Genomic DNA, 21,344 nt, shown 5'->3' on the forward strand with positions numbered 1-21,344 from the left:
TAAATGGTAAACGGCATGTGAAGCAAAGGGTATGAAAGAGGTGAAGGTTCTTATAGGAGCAAAGAGCTCTGCCATCCGTAGTCAGGGTAGACGGTTAGCGAATCATATCAGGAATTGGAGTAAATCACAAGGGACTCGCCTATGCAGTCACCTTATGGAGGAGAAAGCCAGCTTATAGTCTCGAAGCCCGTCTATGAAGGGGCAGTTGTGCGGTCCTTATAGAGATTACCAAAAGGAAGATGTCCTGGACATGAAGCTACATACCGAAGGACTTGAACACAGGAAAGGATTAGGTGATCCAATTTCACCAACCTTTTCATCCTCTGCATCGTCATGAGACACAGTGTGTATGAAAGCGTCTGAAATGGCTGAGCAGATGTCTCATTCAGGCTACCAGGACCCTATTCAAGTGCACATCCAATCCAAGACAACAATAAGTCACAGAGGTTAGACCCAGTATACGTACAACAATGTCCAAACAGAACCAATAGACATTCTGATTCCACAGCAAGTCCCTACACCGCATCGTGCTTGTCCAATTTACCAGCTGGACCTTGTCCCCCCTTCATGATCCGATCGGCATGGCGCCTGACCCTTGGATACACGTCTTGATAAGCCGTCGATCCCATCCAGGCGTCTAGATGCCCCTTGCCCGTGAAGACCTCCCGCTCGTACCACTCCCTCCCATGTACATTACAGAGAGTCGTGTACGAGACGTCCGTATTCTCGGCTGTAAACACCATGTTCCCAGTTCCTGATAAGAACAGAATCGGGATGCCTTTCAAGCGATCGAGGTTTTCCGGTGTGACGAGGTTGGTGTATGCTGGCCCGTTGGCTGTGACGGTCTCCAAACGGCCCGTTTCCATGAGCCACTGGAGAGAACGCATAGAGGTGCCGCCGAGGAAGCGTTCGAGCTGAGCATGGGTAGCATCATTGAGATTCTTGTGGGTCCAGAGACTATGATGCTGTTAGAAAGTTCTCGAGGCAGTACAGGTTGGCCTGTGGAGAACTCACCGGCCAAATACAAGCTCGCTTCGATGACAGACAACCGATCGACAGGACTCTCGGGCATCCCCTCCAGGGTAAAGACGCAACGCCTGGTTCAGGAATGACTGAATGTACGTGTCGTTGCGACTACTGGTGCAGTCCCAGTAGGGACTGACTAGTCGGGCATACAGCGAAGTCGGGAAGCCAGACAAAAGACTATTGACCTTTCCAAATTTAGGGTTCATGAAGACCATCGAGGCTGTAATACCTTGGATCCATTCACTGGGAATTGTGCCGTCTAGCAAACCGCAGGCGAGCGCTAGGGAGCCTGCGCAGTGGGCGACCACATATATCTTGGGCGGTTCGCTTGGACTCATTGTACTGGCAACCTTGCGAATGTGAGCCAAGGCAGCGTGGATATCGCGCCGTGCATCGTATGGTGTGTAGCCATCTCGAGCAATAGAAGTTCGACCAACTCGGTGGGTGATGCAGGAGGTACGGTATCCCGAGTCGCGGAAATATTCGACTGCGTTTCGTTCAATAGTGGGCAGGGCAAACATTTTGTGGTCAACTGCAGCACCTGGGATAAATAGGATGGTTGGTGCAGGACCAAGAATTTCTCTTCCGAAATAACAGGGGTTCCACATGACCATCCTGGTGGTGATCCCATCGGATGCTGTCAAGGGGATGGTCGAGGAGGTGCCTACTTCCTTAGAGGTGTAGTCTGGAGTTGTGCCTGGCCATTGGAGTTGGCCCAGTGTTGAAAGGAAAGGCACGGAGAGTTGTCTGGTAAAGTAAGAAAGGAAGCTTGCTGCAGATCTGGCTCTCGTCCATAGCGATGGCCCGCCGGTCGCAAAGCTCTGGAGCTCATAGCTGAAGTCATTGGGCTGGATGCGTAGCGTACCACGGCCTACAACCGCACTGTCTTGGTCGGTGATAGTGACATATAGAGTGCTGGTCTGTCTCCAGAGCTCGAGTGGGTTGAGGAAGGACGCGGTGTTCACGGTTTTGTAACCATTGAAGTGCAGTCTTCTTCCACTCGGCGAAGTCATGTCAAAGTTGTATGTCAGATTCGCTGTATCTGGTTGCCGGGAGTCGTGGTTGAATAGTTGGAAGGTGCCGCGGTGGACCATAAGATATCCTCCAAGAGCGTTGCAAGTGAATGTTCCGGTCAAGTTCGCCAGGTGTTGACTGCTGTTCACCACTTGGGACTGTCAGTCTGGCGGGCTTGGAGAGCAGCGGGTGCCATCAACTTACATTCCTCGGTGCTCCAGGATTTGACACTCAGGAAGAACCGTGCATTTTCACAGCGACCTCGAGCGAGCCTCGTTGCGACGTCAAAGTCTCTAACGTCGTGACCAGTATATATAAAACCAGTCATGATCTCGGAGAACGCGACACCGGCAGTCTGATGTTCGCTAGCAAGCCTGGCTGCAAGTTTCGTGGTGTCTGCATCTCGAGGAGAAGGAAATGCCGGGGCGTTGAACATATCCAACTGGCCTGGGATGCTATCAGCAACGCGATCAACATGTGGCCTCTGCTAACTTGCCATTCCTTGTGTCATAGTCAATGGAGATGCTTCGCTTATGCGCCATCATCTCCACCGACCGTTCAGCAAAGGCAGTAATGGTAGCAAACGGGTTAACACCAACGGCAGCTGGCAAGGCAGCGCTGTCGCACACTACCAGTCCCTCATAAGCCTCGCTTCCGTTTCCTTTCAGAATCTCACCCATGTGATTCACCACTCCATGGTTGCCGGAGTTGTCTTTGCTGATACGAGCACCGCCTCTGTGGTTGACATTAGAAACCTGAACTGGTGTCGGGGATTATCTCAGGGTAGACATACATGGGATGAACCGTGATCTCCTGCCTACCCAGTGTACTCCAAACTGGATTGGCTATAAAGTTTCCCCCGACAGCAGCAGTCATCTTCTCAAGGATATCGTGGATGCGAGATACCGACTTAGAGCGGCCCACCCCCGAATAAGTGAGCATTGGCTTGTCATCCTGGAGTATCAGCCTGCCTTGACTACCTGCGAAGTCATAAGCACTGTCTCCTGTGGATCAAGGATGTCCCTTACTATCATGAGACATGATCAAGTATACGGCGGTCTTCTGGACGCTGCCCTCTGAGAAATATGGTCCGAGAAGCTTGCCTTTCATTCGTGCAACAAGCTTCGTTATCGTCTCGACAGGATTGTACTTGGGGCGTCTCATATCCGGCAGATATTCCATCATGCCAAACATCAGCGGGGCAAGAGCGTAAGGCACCGCGCAGTCTTCGACCACGAATCCATCCAGAGGGTTTTTCTGATCCCGTAGGTCAAGGACTGAGGTTATGCATGGTCCTACTGGTCGATCCGGAGTAGGTTCTGGACGAGCGATACAGTTGGCTTGATGGTCGGTGTTATAGCTGTCACGACGTCTTAGATCAGGCCTGCGTTGAAGAACAACAAACAACTTGCCCGAAGCCCAGCATATCTCCATTCCCACTCATCTCAGTGCCGAGGTCATCGCTCAAGTCCAAGCCCATCTGTCTGCTTCGAAGCAAGATCTCGGTGGTTCCGATGCTCCCAGCTCCAAAGAAGACGAACTTCTTTGCGTGAACCCACATGAGGTCTTCGAAGAAGGTATTGAATCGATCTCGGCCGCAGGAGCGCCACGCGAAATAGACGATATATCCTTCCCGATCCGGAGCTTTGGTAACATATCTGACCTCACACTCGCAGAATATTTCGGCGCCCCAGTTCCACGCATCACTGAGGTAGTTTACGAGAGTTGTTGACTTGCTCCCGTCGTTGATGCCAGTTGCGTCCATGCCCGTCAGTTGCGACGCCTGCATGTAGACCCCCGTGCCGTTAGGACCGTCCTCGAATCGAGTGGTTTGCGGAACGCGGTAGAAGTTATCGCCCCAACTCATGAGTTCCGACTGTTTCTTGAGCAGGTCCGCTTTAAGAAGATTGGGGAAGGTCAACGGGTACTGAGCAGGCTCCAGGACACTCTTTGCGCGGTCATAGTCTAGCGGCATCAGAGCTGGCCTATTACTAGGGGTGTAGAAGGATTCTCACACTTCTTCCACGAATCATAACCTTTGAGTTCGTCTGGCCAGACTCCCATCTCCAAGACCTTTTTATGGGCCTCCAAGAACACGTTGGCATTCAAGAGACTGGTGCCACCCAGACCGTTGCCCATGTACACGTTCTGGCCTTCTCCTACCACGAAGTGATACAGACCATTCGGATTCCCCGTATCAATCATGGCCCCGGGAATGCTTCGTCTGTCTCCGGGGGCAAACTGGCCGCTGACATGGAGCTCCTTGACCGCGTCCTCCAGCTTCTCAGGGAACTCACCAGGCCATCTCTCCCTCCCTCGCTCCAGAACGCAGACGCTTTGTCCGCCTCTCGCCATCCGGCTAGCGGCGACTCCCCCTCCATATCCTGAGCCAATGGCTACCACATCATAAGAGTCTTGCATGAGCTCTACTGGTAGCGAGATCCGGGGGAATCGGCGTTGGGATTGGGGTCTCTCCTCGGCTCCGTTGGCAGAATATCCTCGAGGCTTATCGGACGGGGCCCTATCGTAAAATGGCCTTCCATTCTGACTGGCGTGAACTCCGTCAACACCGTTCATATTCCGGCCCGAATTCCGGACTCTGTCCTGCGCAGCAGTCGCATTCATTGAGACTGTGTTTGTTCAGATCAAGTCTCAGCCTATACACAACGATTCAAAATCAAGCTGACGTTCAAGCAGGGTCCCGCAACAAAAGTGTCCTTCGTGTTTTTGCGTCCTTGAATGGATTTGGTCCCAGATAAATCGGGGATCTGGAATGGAGCTGCATGCCTCCTTCCGACAGAAATCTACACCCAGTCCATCACATGTAACGAGGGATATAATCATGTTCATATGTAAAAGTTTCGGGCCCGGTGGAAACAACGCCAGCTTCGTATATGGCTGGTCGCCTGAGGGGAGTGGCTTCAGGCATACAACGTCATTCTAAACAAAGGAGGGTGGAATTGGCTTTATGGCTGATCGTAGACGAAAACGTCCGATGACATCAGTTATCTTGAGGCCGACAAGATTCTCGCTAGATCGACGCCGGAAGTTGAGGCCGGGACTATAGTTCGGCTCGACTCTGGATCGGCCTCTCTTCCCCCGTCTTGTCATCGTGAGGTAGTATTCACTGGCGCCACAAACATCGCTCATTTGTCAAACCACACAATTTTTCGCTTTGTCATGCCGAAAGGTAGAAGGCCTAGACTTTCACGAGATGAGTTGCAACAGCTGATTCTCACAGAGCGCCAAATCTACGGCTTAAAAGGGTTATCTCGAGTGACTGACACTGTCCATCAATCCTACTCAGTTCAATTCGACGGGCATCACACTATACGTGATTGTCAGCATGTCTTCTCAGCCTTGTCAAGTCTACGGCTCGGTATTTGGCGAAGAGCCCGACTGTTATCCCAAATATACGGGTTCGCCCTGGCTGTTGTTCTTTGCTGACCTGGGGCTCTTCCTCCGCAACATCTTCTACCTACCATGCATTTTCTCGCCGCTGGCCCCATGGCCATCTGGGCGTCTGGATGAGCTATACCCCACTCTAGCCAACATTTTCGACATTAGCCTTCACTGTGTTTTGTTCGTCCTCCAGCTGGCCTTTATCTTCTCACTTCCATTGTTGATATACCTGCCATTCTGCCTGTATGTTCTATACGTCGGAGCAACCCTGGCTTTGAACTCGTTCGTCTGCCGCATCCTAAATCGGGGGATTCCATCCGATGGCTTAAGGTCAACGGAAGATGACTTTTCGAGATTATGGGTGCGACATGAAGATGAGTACTGGATTTTCCTCAATGGGATTTGCGTTGGGTGAGTGTGCATGCGGTTCCAAAGTCATGACAGTGATTCTGACCAAACTAGGAGGAATTGGCTGCAGAGCAACATCGATCGGATTTCGCGGACATTTCACCGTCCAGTAGTTGGTGTCCACAACAGAACGTAGGCTTCCCCATTTCTGTTCTCCTTGACCCGCCGTCCGGTCCATTCGACTTTCTATGAGTTAATTCCTGACAGTGAAAAGGGCTGGTGTTTTATTTGACATCATTCAATGCCTGATCCAGCGTTCCATGCTGTTCGCAACAGAGGATGTTCGGGAATGCTACGCCTTGGTCAAGAAAGCACTGTACCGACCAGAAGTCAAGAAGGTGGTCTTGATCCTGCACTCCCAAGGTGGCATTGAAGGTGGCATGATCCTGGATTGGCTTCTCAACGAAGTCCCTCAGGAGCTCATCCGACAATTGGAGGTTTATACTTTCGGGTGTCTAGCAAATCATTTCAACAATCCGTACCGTGACATGGACTCCTGTAACGCAGGCACCCGTTATGCTCGCACGGGAGAAGTGACCGGAGATGTTCGCAACCGCTGCATCTTACACATTGAGCACTACGCCAACAGTAATGACTTTGCAAGTCGATTTGGAGTGCTGAATTTCGACCACAGCAAACCCCGGGATCGTCGGGAGAACCGATACATGGGCAAGGTGTTTGTGAACCCGGCATCTGGACACCAGCTCAACCAGCATTACCTTGACACCATGTTTCCTCTTGATCCGACCAGACGTTTTACGCGGGAGCCGCAGCAAGGTGACTTCATGAACAGGGATGTTGCAATAAGCCGGTATGACAAGCCCGAGGCGGAACGGCCTGTCACGATCCTCGACGCAGCGGGATTGTTGGACCCCGGTTCTGGGGAAGTCGATGGCGTTAGTCCGACCTCGATTCCCTCCGGCGCTGGGCAGAACATGAAAGTGGGAATCGACCTGAGGTTAAAGATGCATAAGGTGAGCCGATTGTGGCTGTACCGCAACGGGGGGCGTCCACTAGCATAAGACAGGCTCCGTTAAGCAGATGTCCTTTGAGCGTTTCGATTTTGATCTTCACATGGATGACGAACAACTTCGCCCGTCTGGTGTTGGGCCTCGCAATGATGCAGCCATCCTCGGCTGCACAGCATGAGGATCCAAGCATACCTGGATTACTCATCAATTCTCATGTGTTTGCTTTGCTTGATATCGAATCTGAAGAACCATGATTGCCCTAGAATGTCAGCTAATGCCGAGTTCATACTCTAGCATATAACCGTAGCTCCCGATGATACCGACTGAATGACGAGGACATGAGGAAAGGCGGATAGCGGCAAAAGTGCCGAAGAATTCTGGAACTCGAAAAAGCCTCGGCTATTGCCCGAAGCGGACAGCCCCGTGCGCCAGATCGGCGCGTGAAGACTGACGACTGAAGACTGAAGACGTCTCCTCCCCGCCAGCCTTTAAGTCTTTGCTACTCCGTATTCCGAACATATCCCTACTTTTCAACTCCTTCCCCAACTAAAAGTCGGCGCAACGCTAAATATGGCGAACTCGGCAACCCTCTTCCCACCCCCACCACTGGACTCCGCAAAGGCGCCCATAGAGAATGTGTTAGACCTGACACCGGTGGTTGACGTGGGGAAGGTATGTGCTCCCTTCTCCCTATTTCTTCGTCTTGGCTAGGATTCCAACGAATGATTTTTTTCCCAATAGGATGTATTTACCAATACACGACCTCTCTGGCATCCGCCCGGAGCGCGGGGCATCTACGGCGGTGCCGCAATCGCCCAGTCTCTCGCCGCTGCGATGCGGACCGTTCCCGCCGACTTTGCTGTGCATAGCATGCATTGTTACTTCCTCCTCGCCGGTGACTCGGAAATCCCTATACTATACCACGTGGAACGAGTGCGTGACGGAAGAAGCTTTATCGCACGAACAGTTCAGGCCAAGCAACGCGGTCGACCAATCTTCACCACAACCCTGAGTTTCAGCAAGGCCAACAGCGGTGGCAAGAAGAAGCTGGAACATGCTTCATCCATGCCACCGGTCACTTTGCCGCAGGATTCCGGATCGGGCTCAAATCAAAGAATCGAAAAGTCGGGCGGTGGTCCGTTTGAGTCGCAAAAAGCGGGGGTTGTCGACAGTCAGTATACCTGCTGTGCAGGCATATCCTCTGGGGCTTATGCTGACAGCCGCAGACAACTTACCTCCGCAGGAGAAGAGAACCAGACGATTTATGAGGTCACGAGGGAGAATATCCGACGCGGGTGGCCATCATGCCCATCTTTCCGCCCTTGCATATATGACCGACAGTTACTTCATTGGCACCGTGTCCAGGGTTCACAACATCCCACGATTCTCTTCGCCCGCTGAACTTCAGAAGGTTCTGAATGCGCTCAAAAATCCATCGGATCTAGATGACGAAGACATTGCGCGTGCCCTTAAGGAGCTGAAGGAGGAAGAAGCCGCGGATCTACGCCGTCGATTGGAAGGCGCTCTACACAGAGCCACCAACCAACCGCCCCAGGAACGCAAGGAAGTTGGCATGCTGGTCAGTCTTGATCATTCGATCCACTTCCACAACCCTTGGGCGTTCCGGGCAGACGAATGGATGCTTACAGAGATGGAGAGTCCCTGGGCTGGAGAGGGACGAGGCTTGGTGTTGCAAAAGATCTGGTCCAAGGATGGCATCTTGATCGCCACATGCACCCAAGAGGTATGTTTAATATACCCACCCGAACTTCCGTTGTGATTAATTATGTCTAATGCGAGGGTCTTACAGGGAGTCGTGCGACTCAAGCAAGATGAGCCACCTCGGTCGAAGATCTAATCCTCAGACCATGTGCTGTTGACCGGACTGAGTCGATATATACCCATTTTTCTTCTTGACAATATTCTCCTAGATAATTTAGATATTGATAAATGTATATAGAGTGGAGAGTGGCAGTTGAAGTCCGCCTTCGCCTTTTCTTTGTGGGTCTGGTTGGTCTGTTTCATCTATGACTCCAACTTTTACTGCCCATGGATCGAGCGTTCATATTTGGTTAAGAATCTACAGACTGTACAGATAGATGAGTTCCAAGGAAGAAGGACCTGAGTGCATTCTCGGCTAGTCTGAGGTCTTGCGAGTCAAAAGTGTCATTAATAAGGACATTGGATAGCGCAAAGAGTGTTGAACATAGACAATGAAGAAGAAAAGATAAACAATACAGAGGCAACGCTAAGACCGAAGACTTTTCAATCAGACAGCCGCCCATCCGTTTTGATGGCCCAATGCAAGACGCGATGCTGAACGGAACAAATGCTACAAAAAGCCTCCCATGCGATGGCGCCCTTCCGCCGCCTTTCCTCGTCGTTCCCTCCCCCGTCTTTCTTACACCTCCATCTTCTCGGGCTCTTGTTGGTACAACCGGCTTTTCTTTTCACAGTATTCCAAAGCTTTGGGTCCCCAGACTTCCCTCCCCTTGTACTCACCCACATACTCCGGCCAGCTCTTGATTTCTTTAGCGAGGTTTTGCAGCTCCTGCATCGGTAGCTCATCCAGTGTGGTTAGGATGGTCTTGACTCCAAACACAATGGCCCCCGTCCGAGGCAACCGCCGGAAGGTTTGCCGTTCGCGACGAATGACAATATCCTGCGGCGTTGGATCTGGGTTGTCTTCAGACAATGAGGTGGGACGGTAAAGCACCTCGAATAGGTCCTCGTCTGGCCGCTTCACTTCAACGAAGTAATTGGATCTCTCCATAGGAGATGCAGGTGTGAGTCGAGCCAAGAATCTAGAATTACAAGGTCAGTCTCTCTCCTTGCATCCACCTTTCGTCTCCACTACCACAAAGAACGATCAAAGAACTCACTTGCTGACCGAGTTGGCAACTTGCTGATGCCACAGAGGTACCGGATTGTGAAGCTTCGAGATGGTCCAGCCAATCCGATCCTGGACTGTCCAGCCGACGGGAAAGAGGCTTGCACTGGCGGCTCTGCAATAGCGGTTAGTCTGCTTATCTTGGAGGAGGTCTGAGTTTCTGAGACTAACAGATAATATTCATCATCCTCATTCTTCATCAAGATACTCAGGTCTTCCATAGTCAATCGGACGGCAATCTCAAGTGGATCGACATCCTTGTTGTCCCCTCCAAATGTGAATGTCTCCCCCGTCATCTTGTTGTGGACCACCGTCTCGTCACCGCACTTCTTCTGATCGAACACATTCGAGAACCGCTGGCAGAGGAACTCAACCACCTCTTCCAGTGCCTCCAAGCATGCGTCGTACGACTCTGGGAGGCATTGAAGGACCTTGCTCTTTTCTGTTTGCAACAGGTGGCTCCGGACTTCATGTTCATCCATGTAGTTCTTGTCAATGGTGAGCCAGTTCTCCACGTCCAGCTTCCGGATGTCCATCATGACCCGGTATCGTTCCCTTCCCTTGATGGGCTGGGCCGGGTAGGGAGCCATCCTCTTGAACTCATTGCAGCCCGGCTGTTGGGCCTTTTGTGACCGCCATGCCGATGGCAAGCTCTTTCGATATCTGGTGATGATCAAAGAAAGAAGGAGAATTGAGAGCACAATACATGATAGAGGATTCATTGCTTTGGATAGAAAAGTCCACACTGACAAAGGGAATTGAGGATACAGAAAAAGAAAAGAAGAGGGCTTTTGAAGAAGCTTTTATTCTTCACGCATTCAAGACTCCACGCCGCAATCCTGACCAGAGGGGCAATGGGAGAATTCAATATATTGAAACTCTCGGCCTTGGGTGAGGACAATGGCTCCAATTATAATCAGGACAGTAAGCCATAGTCCCAACGATCATCGTTAGAGTCAGACGATTAACTACAAGGGGACTTCTACATTCCGGATTCAAGGCGCTGGATTGGATTCTGATACGTTCTGCCTTTCCCCGCAAAAGCCGCAATTCGCCGCCCCGAAAAAAGAAATGGAACCTGACAGCATCCACATGATCCAACTGAATTCTCAGCTTTCGGTTCAATCGAGCTCCACTGGGTCTTAGTGGTAAACGCGGGGATGAGGATCCATCAGGAGGTTGAACTCTATGTGGATGAAAAGCCCAAACCATGCGCAGGTCCGTCTCCACCCTGGATCCGCAGCCCGGCCATGTACTAGCTGCTGGACGTCACTTCAATTCGCGACGGTACCAGTGCCTACTAGTCTCGCTTTGCCCGGACGGGCGTGGCACTAACTTAATGCGCTTACTCACATACGACGGAGTACTAAGACGGGCAAGGGCTGTGACAGGGACAATAATACCTCTTTTTACTCCTTCCTTCCTCCCTATGGAATCGTCAGGCGGAGCTCACGCGTATTTTGTCCGTGCGCGTCGAATGGAAGACCGCGTGAGCTGAACCCGATCGGATCGTAGGGGAAATGATTCCCCTGTCTAACAGGTTCCTGCGGTTCCGCTCCAGCGGTATTCGTCTTTTTTTACCCGGGGCAGACGCAGGGAAGTAGAAATGGGTACTTCCTACTCGATGGCATTACGAAATGAGAAAGAAATAGCGCACTCCGGTATGCTGGAACCGCCGTTGAGAACCAGTCAAGCGTGTCTCCCGACCGGCTTGCAGGAAGATCATACATCATCACCTGTGCAACTGAGGGCACGATGACCGAAGAAAGGCGCGTGGGATGCTGCGTGGGCCGACTACACCCTCTCGGCACCGGGAGGAGGGTCATCAGCTCCAGCGTAATAGCAAATAGTCATCTTTGGGCGGCTATAAAATTCTGAACTGGGAAGGAGAAGGCACCGCTGGGTCTCCATCGATTTCGAGTGACGTGCTGGCAGGCTAGTCCTTCCAGTTGCTACGACTGGTCAGTCAGGTTCGGCCTGCAAGGCCGCTATATTGGGGCTAGGTCGTGGAGAGAAGGCCTCGAGTCGGCACTGACGTACTGTGAGGTGTCCTTGCAGTCCTGTCCGGCCTCTACCGCAGACAAACTACGCTACTATGTGCCCGCTAGTGAAAAATATACTGTGTCCGGACGTGCATCCATCCAAAGTGGTAACCGGATGTTCGTGGAGCGAGGGAAAATTATCAATAAACCTGGGCGGGCGGTCCACTTCCGGCACGAGTCCAGATTCTGCCCTTTGCGTGCTCCACTCTTCCCAACAGAGACCCATCTGGGGTTTTGCGCTGCAACCGCCTCAGGTCGCGCAAAGCGCGCTTGCCGCAGGTCCAGTCCGGTGGGCAACTAATTAGTCCTGAACTATCTCGCCCGTTACGTTTGCTCCTCCCCATGTGCGACAGGCGGCGGTGTCTCAAGGAAGAATGCGTCTTTTTTGTGTTATTGGCAGCCGGCCATCTGTTGAGTCTTTTTTTTTGCCTTTTTCCCTTTTGGTCCATCGTTGCTTTTTTTGTATCTTGACTTTTTACTTTAATTCGTTTCCATTTTCATTTTCATATTATTATTTTTTTCGGGCTTTCCTCACTCGCCTCTGCCGATTCTGATTTTGCCCCTTCCATCATGGTTTGGCTGATCTCAGATCCCCCGCCAAATGATCAAGTTTATGCACCTGGTTCTCTTGTCTTTTCCTTTTTTTTCTTTTTTCTTTTTCTTGGCCTGATTTCGGCGATGCCCCCTTCTTTCTTCACTAACACATTCGCCCTAACCCGTCCACCGAGACAACCAAATCCTCCGAGCCACAGATCGGACCGAAAATGCCATTGCCCCAACTTGCTTTTTGTGCCAGCCTGTCAACAGCAGCAATGGGACGGCGGAGAACTCCTAGTGCATTGACTGACATCCTATTAAGTGGACTAGCCTACGGGCCAGAGGTCGTCTGCCTTCCGACCTTCCTATCCAGGGCCCATCTGGAATAGGGCCAAAACTCATGTCTAGACTTCAGAAAGGACACACCGGCGCACGGTGCGGTAATCCACCCTTCGTCAGTGATCGTCGAATGACTAAGGGAGGATTTGCAAGCCCGGCGGGCCATACGGCGCTACTCCGTAGCGTTGGATAGACCCAGCTCGGTCTTAGCCTGGGTCTTCGAGAGCCTAGAGGTCTCGTCTTTCAGCACCACGCCATCAGAGCGGACAAGGAGGAGAGGAGACTGCGATTCCGTGCTGTGGGACTCGATCAGGCTACGGTTGGACCCAAGAGGATCGACCCCGTGCACGGACGGTCGTGCCGGTCTTACCATTGTGGTTCTCCACGATTCTCCGCATGGCGATGGTACTAAGATTTAGGTCTACACCGGTCTAGGTAATCGATAAGCCACGGGCTGGCCTCCTCAAAGGGCGGCGTGTAAGGTAAGACACTCGTACTTGTGTCAAGGCGTCGGACTCAGCCTCTGGGCCAGCAGAAGTACAGCTTAGCACCATTCGGGAATAGACCGGGGCGTTATCTCGAAGCGAAGCTAGCCACGGAGTAGGGACGGAGTAGATAGTTCCAGGGTTACTATCTGCCTCCGTCAGTGGATGGGGCTCTAGTAAGACCTTGGATGGGCTGATGGAACACAAATGATGCCACGATGGCGCCCCGATAGGCAGACCGGCAGGATCTCCTCGCAGATGTCCTGCGTGATGCGTGGCCTTCCCGTTTGGGGCATTTGTTGGCAGCCATCATGTGATCGAGGGCGTGACTGACCCCTGCATCATGTGACAATCGTTTTGCAAGGAGGCTCGCTTCAACCTCCATCCAATGCACTCCGCGCTCTCCCCCTCCTCCTCCTCCTCCTCCTCCTCCTCCTTCGCCTCCCTTCTTCGCCGTCGTCACAGACACTCTCCCGCCAGCTGTGCTACCCCTCGTTTCACTCCTCATCGGGATCGATCTGGTCACCCCGAAGTGCAGTCATTGCTGGCTGACCATCGGGCTTCTCCACCATTAACTGGTCGTCTAGGCACATCGAGACAGAAGGGTTTCTGCACCACCATGAGCTGCACGCAAGCCCCTCCCCTACCAACCGATTTAGATGCCCCGCCAACCTTCCAGGGATGGTACACCTTCGACTCATCATCGGATTACTGCAAGCCAGTACAACCATCCTCCACCTCAACGCCCCGCGATGGGCGCACAACGCAGAGCTCCACCGACACCAAGTCTGAGCCCCATGCACTCACTCTTGTAACATGGAACGTAGATGCCTTCTCCAAGTTTCCCGACGACCGTATGGCTGGCATCATCTCCACCATACGCAATCAGACCCCCCCGCCTAACATACTTTTCTTTCAAGAAGTATCCCGGGCAGCCTTAGGATACCTGTTTGACAATGCCTGGATCCGCGAGAACTGGTACCTCAGTGAGGGAGACTTCAAGAACTGGGGCGGTTATGCATTTGCAACGGTGATGCTCTTATCCAAAGCCGACTTCAGCACGGAAGAGCAGGATACAGATAAGATATGCATTGGACCAGTCTGGCGAGTCAACTACCCAAGTAGGTTTGACCGGGATGCTCTCTGCTGTGATGTCTTCCTGCCACCGTCCGCTACGCGTGTTCGGTTGATCAATGTGCACCTGGACTCCCTCGCTCTCCAGCCTAGTCATCGTCCGCGGCAGCTCGCTATCGTTGCAGAGAGCCTCCACTTGGCTGGACATGGCTTTGTTGCCGGTGACTTTAACCCTATCCTCCCGGAGGATGACGGTCTGGTTGCAGCTAACAATCTGGTGGATATCTGGAATGAGACACACCCAGATGAGCCGGGCTTCACTTGGGGAATTGATGGTCGGGAACCGTTTCCCCCAGGCCGCTTAGACAAAGTTGCCGTTCATGGACTCAAGGGAGACCAAATCGAGATCCTACACCCTGGCGCGCTTGAGAGCGCCGGGCATGGACTGCTCCTACGCAAACTGGACACGCCATTGCCATGGAGTGACCACTCCGGCCTCAAGTGTCGTTTACATCTTGCTGAAGCACCCGTATGAGTAAAGGCCTCTATGCGTTCTGGACTTGCTTTCACCAGACTTTCCCCTTACAACCCCAACCTCACAAGAACCTCTCAGATATGACCTACACATCAGACATCAGGCTCCTTACCCACTCAGGACCGTAACGACCACCACTCACGACCTTGACACGACACCACCCTATCCCCAGTTCAAAAGTACCAACTCCCACATAGATGCATACCAAAGACAAGGAAGGCTACTTAGGCTCCCATCATTATCTCCTTCTAGGCAGACACCTCTCTATCTACCGCCGGGACCTCCGGAGCAAGTATCTCATAATTGGTTTCCATAATCGCGAAGGCCTTAATCGGAGAACTCAGATGCATGCATGCATGCATATTTCCCTTCTTCGTCGTTCTAAAAATATATAAAATTGACAATAATGCAAGCTGTCATGTCATCGGCAGTTACTGCCATTGTACGCGTATGATATACATGTCCAAGTTACTTATCAGTCTTACGGGGAAGAAGTTACGTGGCTCGTTGTTATTCATTGGCAGACGGGTCTGGCAGATGGGACCCCTGAAATGGGGATCCTCGGTTATGCAAAGGATAGGTAGATATGAATATCATAGGCGGAAATTGACTTGTTGAGATGTATGTAGCTGCTTATGATCGGGGTACCCAACTTCGTTTACTGATGGGGGTTGCTTCGATACATTGGAAAATGTAATAGCGGAAGTCCAAAAGGGAAAATCCAGGATTTGGAAAACCTCGTAGCCAACCGTCTCCTTTATTATTGGGAAGATGCAGTTCTGATGGTTACTGTTGACCTGTTCTAGCCCGTCTAGGGAGGATAGCCCAACACATCATCCGTCAACGTGTGGAAGGACTATCATGGATAGTTTGCCATTATGGGATTAAATAGGATTCGTCAAAGCTCATCGAAAGGTATCCAGGGGAATAAAAAAGCAAGCACAAATAAAACCCCCCATTTGTGGTGGGGGCTCGCAACAAGATGATGGAAATCTCCAAAATCGTCCGCACGGACGCAAGCTCAAGAATATTAAACGCCCTCCCAGTGCTGTGCTGATCATCATTGGTGTATCACAAAAGTCGGACTTCCGCCCTCAAAACCGTGTTGTTTTTTTCCGTTTCTTTTTCGAAGCTCTCTTGGAGGGGCGCGTTCGTCTGCCTTCCTGCCTGACACCCGTGCCCGACAAGGCGCGCCTACCTGAACTTGGCTCTGCATCGGCCCATCACCTCGCCCTGACAGACTAGTTCCGCGCTGAATTCGCTGCCGTCAAGCGTGAGGTAGATGTCAAAGTACACGCGGTAAAAAGTACCCTGCGGAGTGTCCATGCGTTCAAAATCCGTCTCAAGGTTCTTGCGCGACAGGTCCGACGTCAAAGTGACAACTTCCTTGATGCCTGCATCGTACGTCAGTACCATCATCATCACGACGACTAATCCGGAATGCAACTTACGTGGATCCTTGGTGTACTCCGGACACACATCCTCGTCACATGCGTACAGGATGTCCTCATACATGAGCGTCGCCCCCGGCGCAACCTGTCGGAAAAAGCTAACCTTGACTGGTTCGCCGATCTTCACTCGCTCGCCCTTTTGCATGAAAATTTGTCTTGTGTACTTGCATCGATCCCGGCCATCCAGACTAGGGACTCGGTATTGCTCTGGATGGTATCCTTCTTTGAAAGGCTGCAGAGTAGCCATCAGGTAATGGCGTCGCGCCACACGGTGCGTGATCACCCGCTCTGTGATTCCAGCAGTCACGGCACCTTTAACGATAGCAGCAACCGAGTCCATGGGTCTAACTACCTTGGACTGGTATTGGGGAGGGACGTGGAGCTTGATCTGTTGGAAAAGATACTCCGAGGCACCGAAGCCACCCACGACGAGGACGTTCTGGGTTACCTGTTAGTTTTCCAAAGTATTTGCACGCATGGGCATAGGGAAACCATACCTGAAGCGACCGGTTCTGCGCTTGAATCGCGATGATTTGGTTGCGCACCAGCTCAAGAATTCGATTGACGACAGGCTCGAAACATTGCAGAATCTCTTCGTTAGTGAATGTCATGTACCCTTCCTCGATGCCTGCGTCGGGGAAGTCGGCTTCAATACCGACATCCACCGCCCACTTCTGACCGTTGTTGCGGAAATCAGCCTTGATACGGTTTTCGAAATCCATAATACACTTTGCATACACCTTGCCCGCCGTTCTGGAACCATCAGGCAACTTCATCTTGCGAATCTTCGCACGGAGGATATTGCTGAAGTTTCGGTTGAGAGCGGTCGAACCGCATGAGTCTCCCGAACCAGCGGTGCATTCGGCCACACTGAACGGTTGCTCTTCTTCAACCTCATACGCAATCAGATCCACGGTACCTCCTCCACAGTCGACGATCAAGATTGCATCGCCAATCTTCAGATTCAGCAAACCAGTCTTGGCGCAGAAGAGCGCAGCCGCCTCCGGTTCGGAGACCAAGGTAAGGCGATTGTCATTCTCGTCCCGCAGGAACCCGGCCTGGAGGGCCGCCGCTCGGGTTGCTGCTTTCCCAGCATCGTTCCAAATTGCTGGAACGGTAATATAGTACCGAATGTTCCGCTCTTCACGAGTGAACACTTCACCCAGTGTCTTCTGTAGTTGGGCTCGCATCGCCTGTCGCAGCTTGAAAAGGTAGTCGGCCGCGACATCGATCTCCGACTTGCCCGGAGGCAAAGGCGGCAGGTTGATGGGATCAATGTATGTATTGCCGGAAAGCATCAGTTGAAGCTTGAACCACTCGACCTTCTGCACCCCTTGCTTTGGATATCCTGTGGGGGCCAGAGCATCGGCAATATCTGGGCCCCAGCCCACCACCTTCTGGTATTGATCGTAATATAGTACGGTTGGGATCTAAACGTGCCAAGCAACGACAGGGTCAGTAGCTGGTCACCTGCGGGATTGGGGGAATGCTCACCTTTTGTTTGGTGTGAGTCCCTGCGCCGGGCCACTCTGTGATGATGTCCTCTCTGGCCTCGTTGTTGGTTGCGAATGCAAAAGCGACGCCCGAGAACGTCGTGCCAAAATCAATGCCCACAATCAACTGGGCCTTGCTGCGGCCGGCGCCTTCGACCTCTACGGCGGGGTTCCGCATGCCATACTGAGGTTGGTGCAGACCGGAGCCCATACCGGGCGCGAGAGGCTGCTGCAATCCGTAACCTGGGGGAGCGCCCATGGGAGCCACCGAATTTTGAGGATAAGGTAGGTTGGTATTCAAGGGTGGAGGATGGTGAGCCATGGGCTGGCCCGGCGGGAGAGGGCTGGTGGGCCGCCCAGCGGTGTTGTAGGTGTAGCTTGGGGGACGACCCAAGGAGTTCTGATTATTCATGGGGAGACTGGTGGTGGAGGAACTATGACCGGAGGGCGGAGAGCTGGGGGAGGTGGTGGATGAGGGAGGGGCGATGAGGGTGTTGGTGGACGGGGCGTTGACTGCTGGGTGGTTGTGCTGAACAGGTGAATGGTTCTTGTTGCGCTTCCCGAAGGTGAACGATTTGAAGTTCAACCGTGAGCTCATCAGGTCGATATGGATGACCGATGATCCACGGAGGGGACAGATAAAGACAGGAAGGGCGAGAGGAGAGAAGGAGGAGGAGGGGAGGGGAGAAAGAGGAAGGGATCGAGCAAGGGAGAGAACGGAACAGTCAGATTAAAGGTCGTCGGAAAAACGAGGGTAAGAGGCCCCCAAGAAACAAGGGAAGGAGGTGGGCGAAGTCGAAAGAGGCGGTGCCGGAGCAGCGCTGCGATGGATCTGCTTTAGGCAGAGTGCGTAGTGTGAGAGAGAGGCTTTGGGCGGGGAGGAACACGAGGAAGACGTGATTGCGGGGGATGCAGCAGGAGAGATTGATTATTCGGCCTGGATGGAGGAAACTCAGGAGAGAGAATTCGACCGTCTGGCTGACAGGTCTCGATGAGACCGAGTAACCAGGAGATACTAGTCACTGACAGTCAACTAATCAGCCAGCACCAAGGATGATGGAATCCGTGCTGGAATGATCCAGGCGAGATAATCACCCGCCGTCGGGCGCTGAGAGATGTCACCCTGGATTCCCGTCGCACTGCACAATTCTCCGACGGTTGTGTCAGGCTGAAAGAGGAGCCTTGCCCGAGCACACTTAGTTGAAGAGCATCCCCATGCTGTCGCTACCTATACAATGAGAATTGATGGATGCAATGGATGATGGAGAGGGGGAGAATGTGAATGTGAGGCTGTCGCGGATGGACCCCGGCGGTACTATACGGTATGGTATGGTTTGAGACGAGGGGGCCACCATCGTTCCTTCCCCAGTTGGGCTCGGAGCACGCCAGCCGTTGGCTGCCACCTCCGAGCCATCGCTCAGACGCCCGATTCATCCCCTTCCTGGTCGCCTAACACCACCGCGACTCTTACTAAGGCTCTGGAAGTACTCCGTATGGAAGCAGGATAGCTCTCCCGAATGCGAAACAAGTAGTACTCCGTAGCCAGCGCGCGATCATCGCGATCATCTCTCCGCCCAGCCTCCTTGGGCTTAATCCCCTTCACTTCCGTTGATGACAAACGATTTACCCGCCGGCGCGCAGTGGATCTCCCAGCGGTCCTTTGTTTGGCCGTCCACTCCACTGTCGGCCGTGTAGGACCGAGAGTACCTGAGCGGGCCATGGCACGGTTTGGCACCAAGGAATGGCCCCAATGAACCGGCGGGTTCAGCCACGCCGCTAAGCCGCGACAGCCTTGTCGCTTTCTTTCTTTGTCGCTCTGCGGCTGAAAGTGGTATGTATCGCCGATCCCCCCGTCCCGTACCGTACGAACCGTGACCGTCCGCCACCAGCGACCCAGCATCCACCACAACACGCAAGAACTGCTACAAACTCATCTACAAAAGTCCCAAGAGTACGAACTTCATGCATTCTGCTTCCGTGCTATCCAATGGGACGGGCGATACAGAGGCAGCAGCATGCTGTCCGGGTCTTGAATATACCCACACAACGGCCGCTCGTGCGCGGGCTGACGCTTCTCGATCGCAAAGCCCATTCGCTCCACGAGGCAAAACACTTCTGCCTCCGTCAGCTCCACATTCCCGGGCTCGCCAATCCCTTGATCGTGTTCCTCGTTGTTTCCGCCGTGACTGCGGTTGCTCCCGTCCTCGAAATGCCACAATAACGGTCCGACGTTGATCCAGATGCCGTTGGGTTTGAGGCAGTGTCGGATGGCCTCGATATACCGGATGAGATTCGGCGCGGTGTCGATGAAGAAGACCGTCGCTACCGCGTCGAACACTCCCTCGTTACTCGGATTGCGGTAGAGCACCGTGAAGTCAGCAGCTGACATACTCATCCGCCCGAACGGCGTCGCGTTGGCTTGGGCCTCCATCATGGCTGTCCCCGGATGCGCGTCGGGGATCATGACTTTCTGCAGCTGTTGATCCCTGGATAAGAGATTGGAGAAATGCAGAGCATGTGGGTACAGCGCATGCTGCTGGGGACCGAGCGTGTGGTTCAGGATCCAGCTGCTGGCCAGCAACTGATGATAGGAGATCTCGTTCCCTTCGGCAGCAAAACCTGCCTTGCAGATTTCAAACACCAACCTACCCAAGCCAGCGCCAGGCACGAGCACCCGAACTTCTTCTTCCTCCGAGCCAGCCCGCTGGCCGAACTCGTCGCGCAAGTCACGAAGGACAGGGTCATAGCACACTTCTCGCTCGGCTTTGCCCTCAGCGCTCCAGTCTCGGTAGAACTGCCTCAGGGTCGAGTGCGCCTTGTTGACATCGGATGAGTTTGCCGTCCCGTGCCAGTTCTGGCGTGGATCCTCGGGGTCTGGGTTCGCAGCCAGGCCGAACGACGAGAGGCCTGTGGCCAGGATCGCATCTGCAATCTCGGCGTTCACATCGATGGCGTCGTCCACCCGGTTGAAGTTCTCCAGGATCGAAAAGGGCGGCTCGGCCAGCATCTGCCAGTGCGCGGAGGGAAGTGCGTAGAATGCCTGGCGTCGACGGTGCGTTGTATTCATGTGAGCCGTTCTCCGGTATTGCCTGTCAAGGTCAGCGGAGATTCTCGGTCGCTACATAACTAAACGCTCTTGCATCAGAGCGTAATCTGTATGGCCATAGACAAGACCCTTCATCGACGTAGCATCGTCTCACATACAAAACGCACGACCAGACCGAGTGGGCTATCTGCACTTCACACGCACCTGAAGGAGTCAAATGCAGCAAAGAGCACTCGCCGCTCGTCATTGTCGGCCAATGGATCAAAATCGCCGGACCAGCTGCGAATTTCCTCCGGCTCGTCGTGCTGCTCGGATGCCATCTTGGGACTGATCCTATGCAGTTAGTACTGAGACAGAGCCTCTTAGGATAAATACCGACCTCAACTCTATCCAAAGCCTGCGGTGGTGAGGCTGCGACTGTGCTTGAAGCCGCAGAAACTCGGCGTGCCGATGCAGAATGGAGGTGGTGTGCAGTGGGGTCCCGCCAAAGGGCAGTTTGGCGGGGAAGCATCCAGAAGCGGTGATGGACCTCGCATCCACGCGACACCCGCGGCCACCAGTCAGTATCAACATCCTCTTGCCAATCCCGTATACTACACCCCCATTTATCTCCAAACAATACCTACATATA

The 21,344-nt window shown here is 53.0% G+C and overlaps 7 protein-coding genes across 7 annotated transcripts; 3 read left to right on the forward strand and 4 right to left on the reverse strand.

The window, feature by feature from the left end:
* Positions 1 to 483: 483 nt before the first annotated feature.
* On the reverse strand, positions 484 to 4,942 carry BO80DRAFT_130511 (FAD/NAD(P)-binding domain-containing protein). Its single transcript, XM_025713579.1, has 8 exons — positions 4,056 to 4,942; positions 3,453 to 4,005; positions 3,069 to 3,400; positions 2,834 to 3,020; positions 2,537 to 2,775; positions 2,245 to 2,487; positions 1,015 to 2,191; positions 484 to 957 (listed from the first exon to the last, which is right to left on the reverse strand). The coding sequence occupies exons 1-8, from the start codon at positions 4,663 to 4,665 to the stop codon at positions 516 to 518; spliced, it is 3,783 nt and encodes a 1,260-aa protein (XP_025579540.1). The 5' UTR covers positions 4,666 to 4,942; the 3' UTR covers positions 484 to 515.
* Positions 4,943 to 5,329: 387 nt separating this feature from the next.
* On the forward strand, positions 5,330 to 6,872 carry BO80DRAFT_397584 (uncharacterized protein; the record flags this gene model as incomplete). The annotated part of the gene is made up of 3 exons (XM_025717387.1): positions 5,330 to 5,853; positions 5,905 to 5,982; positions 6,065 to 6,872. The coding sequence occupies exons 1-3, from the start codon at positions 5,387 to 5,389 to the stop codon at positions 6,870 to 6,872; spliced, it is 1,353 nt and encodes a 450-aa protein (XP_025579541.1). The 5' UTR covers positions 5,330 to 5,386.
* Positions 6,873 to 7,391: 519 nt separating this feature from the next.
* Positions 7,392 to 8,679, forward strand: BO80DRAFT_440815 (acyl-CoA thioesterase II; the record flags this gene model as incomplete). Its single annotated transcript, XM_025721149.1, has 4 exons — positions 7,392 to 7,493; positions 7,563 to 7,992; positions 8,048 to 8,565; positions 8,632 to 8,679. 4 exons carry the CDS (start codon positions 7,392 to 7,394, stop codon positions 8,677 to 8,679), a joined length of 1,098 nt encoding a protein of 365 aa, XP_025579542.1.
* A 543-nt stretch (positions 8,680 to 9,222) lies between these two features.
* On the reverse strand, positions 9,223 to 10,301 carry BO80DRAFT_440816 (heme-dependent oxidative N-demethylase family protein; the record flags this gene model as incomplete). The annotated part of the gene is made up of 3 exons (XM_025721150.1): positions 9,223 to 9,625; positions 9,704 to 9,826; positions 9,883 to 10,301. 3 exons carry the CDS (start codon positions 10,299 to 10,301, stop codon positions 9,223 to 9,225), a joined length of 945 nt encoding a protein of 314 aa, XP_025579543.1.
* A 3,432-nt stretch (positions 10,302 to 13,733) lies between these two features.
* On the forward strand, positions 13,734 to 14,723 carry BO80DRAFT_345337 (endonuclease/exonuclease/phosphatase family protein; the record flags this gene model as incomplete). The annotated part of the gene is made up of 1 exon (XM_025715321.1): positions 13,734 to 14,723. The coding sequence occupies one exon, from the start codon at positions 13,734 to 13,736 to the stop codon at positions 14,721 to 14,723; it is 990 nt and encodes a 329-aa protein (XP_025579544.1).
* A 1,194-nt stretch (positions 14,724 to 15,917) lies between these two features.
* Positions 15,918 to 18,265, reverse strand: BO80DRAFT_345551 (Hsp70 family protein; the record flags this gene model as incomplete). Its single annotated transcript, XM_025715330.1, has 4 exons — positions 15,918 to 16,117; positions 16,175 to 16,613; positions 16,672 to 17,604; positions 17,669 to 18,265. The coding sequence occupies 4 exons, from the start codon at positions 18,263 to 18,265 to the stop codon at positions 15,918 to 15,920; spliced, it is 2,169 nt and encodes a 722-aa protein (XP_025579545.1).
* Positions 18,266 to 19,589: 1,324 nt separating this feature from the next.
* BO80DRAFT_421276 (N2227-like protein) lies at positions 19,590 to 21,067 on the reverse strand. The gene has a single exon (XM_025718568.1). It carries the CDS (start codon positions 20,732 to 20,734, stop codon positions 19,628 to 19,630), a length of 1,107 nt encoding a protein of 368 aa, XP_025579546.1. The 5' UTR covers positions 20,735 to 21,067; the 3' UTR covers positions 19,590 to 19,627.
* Between the last annotated feature and the right edge of the window lie 277 nt (positions 21,068 to 21,344).

The sequence above is a fragment of the Aspergillus ibericus genome (genome assembly GCF_003184845.1).
Source record: "Aspergillus ibericus CBS 121593 unplaced genomic scaffold BO80scaffold_3, whole genome shotgun sequence".
NCBI classification, from domain to species: Eukaryota; Fungi; Ascomycota; class Eurotiomycetes; order Eurotiales; family Aspergillaceae; genus Aspergillus; species Aspergillus ibericus.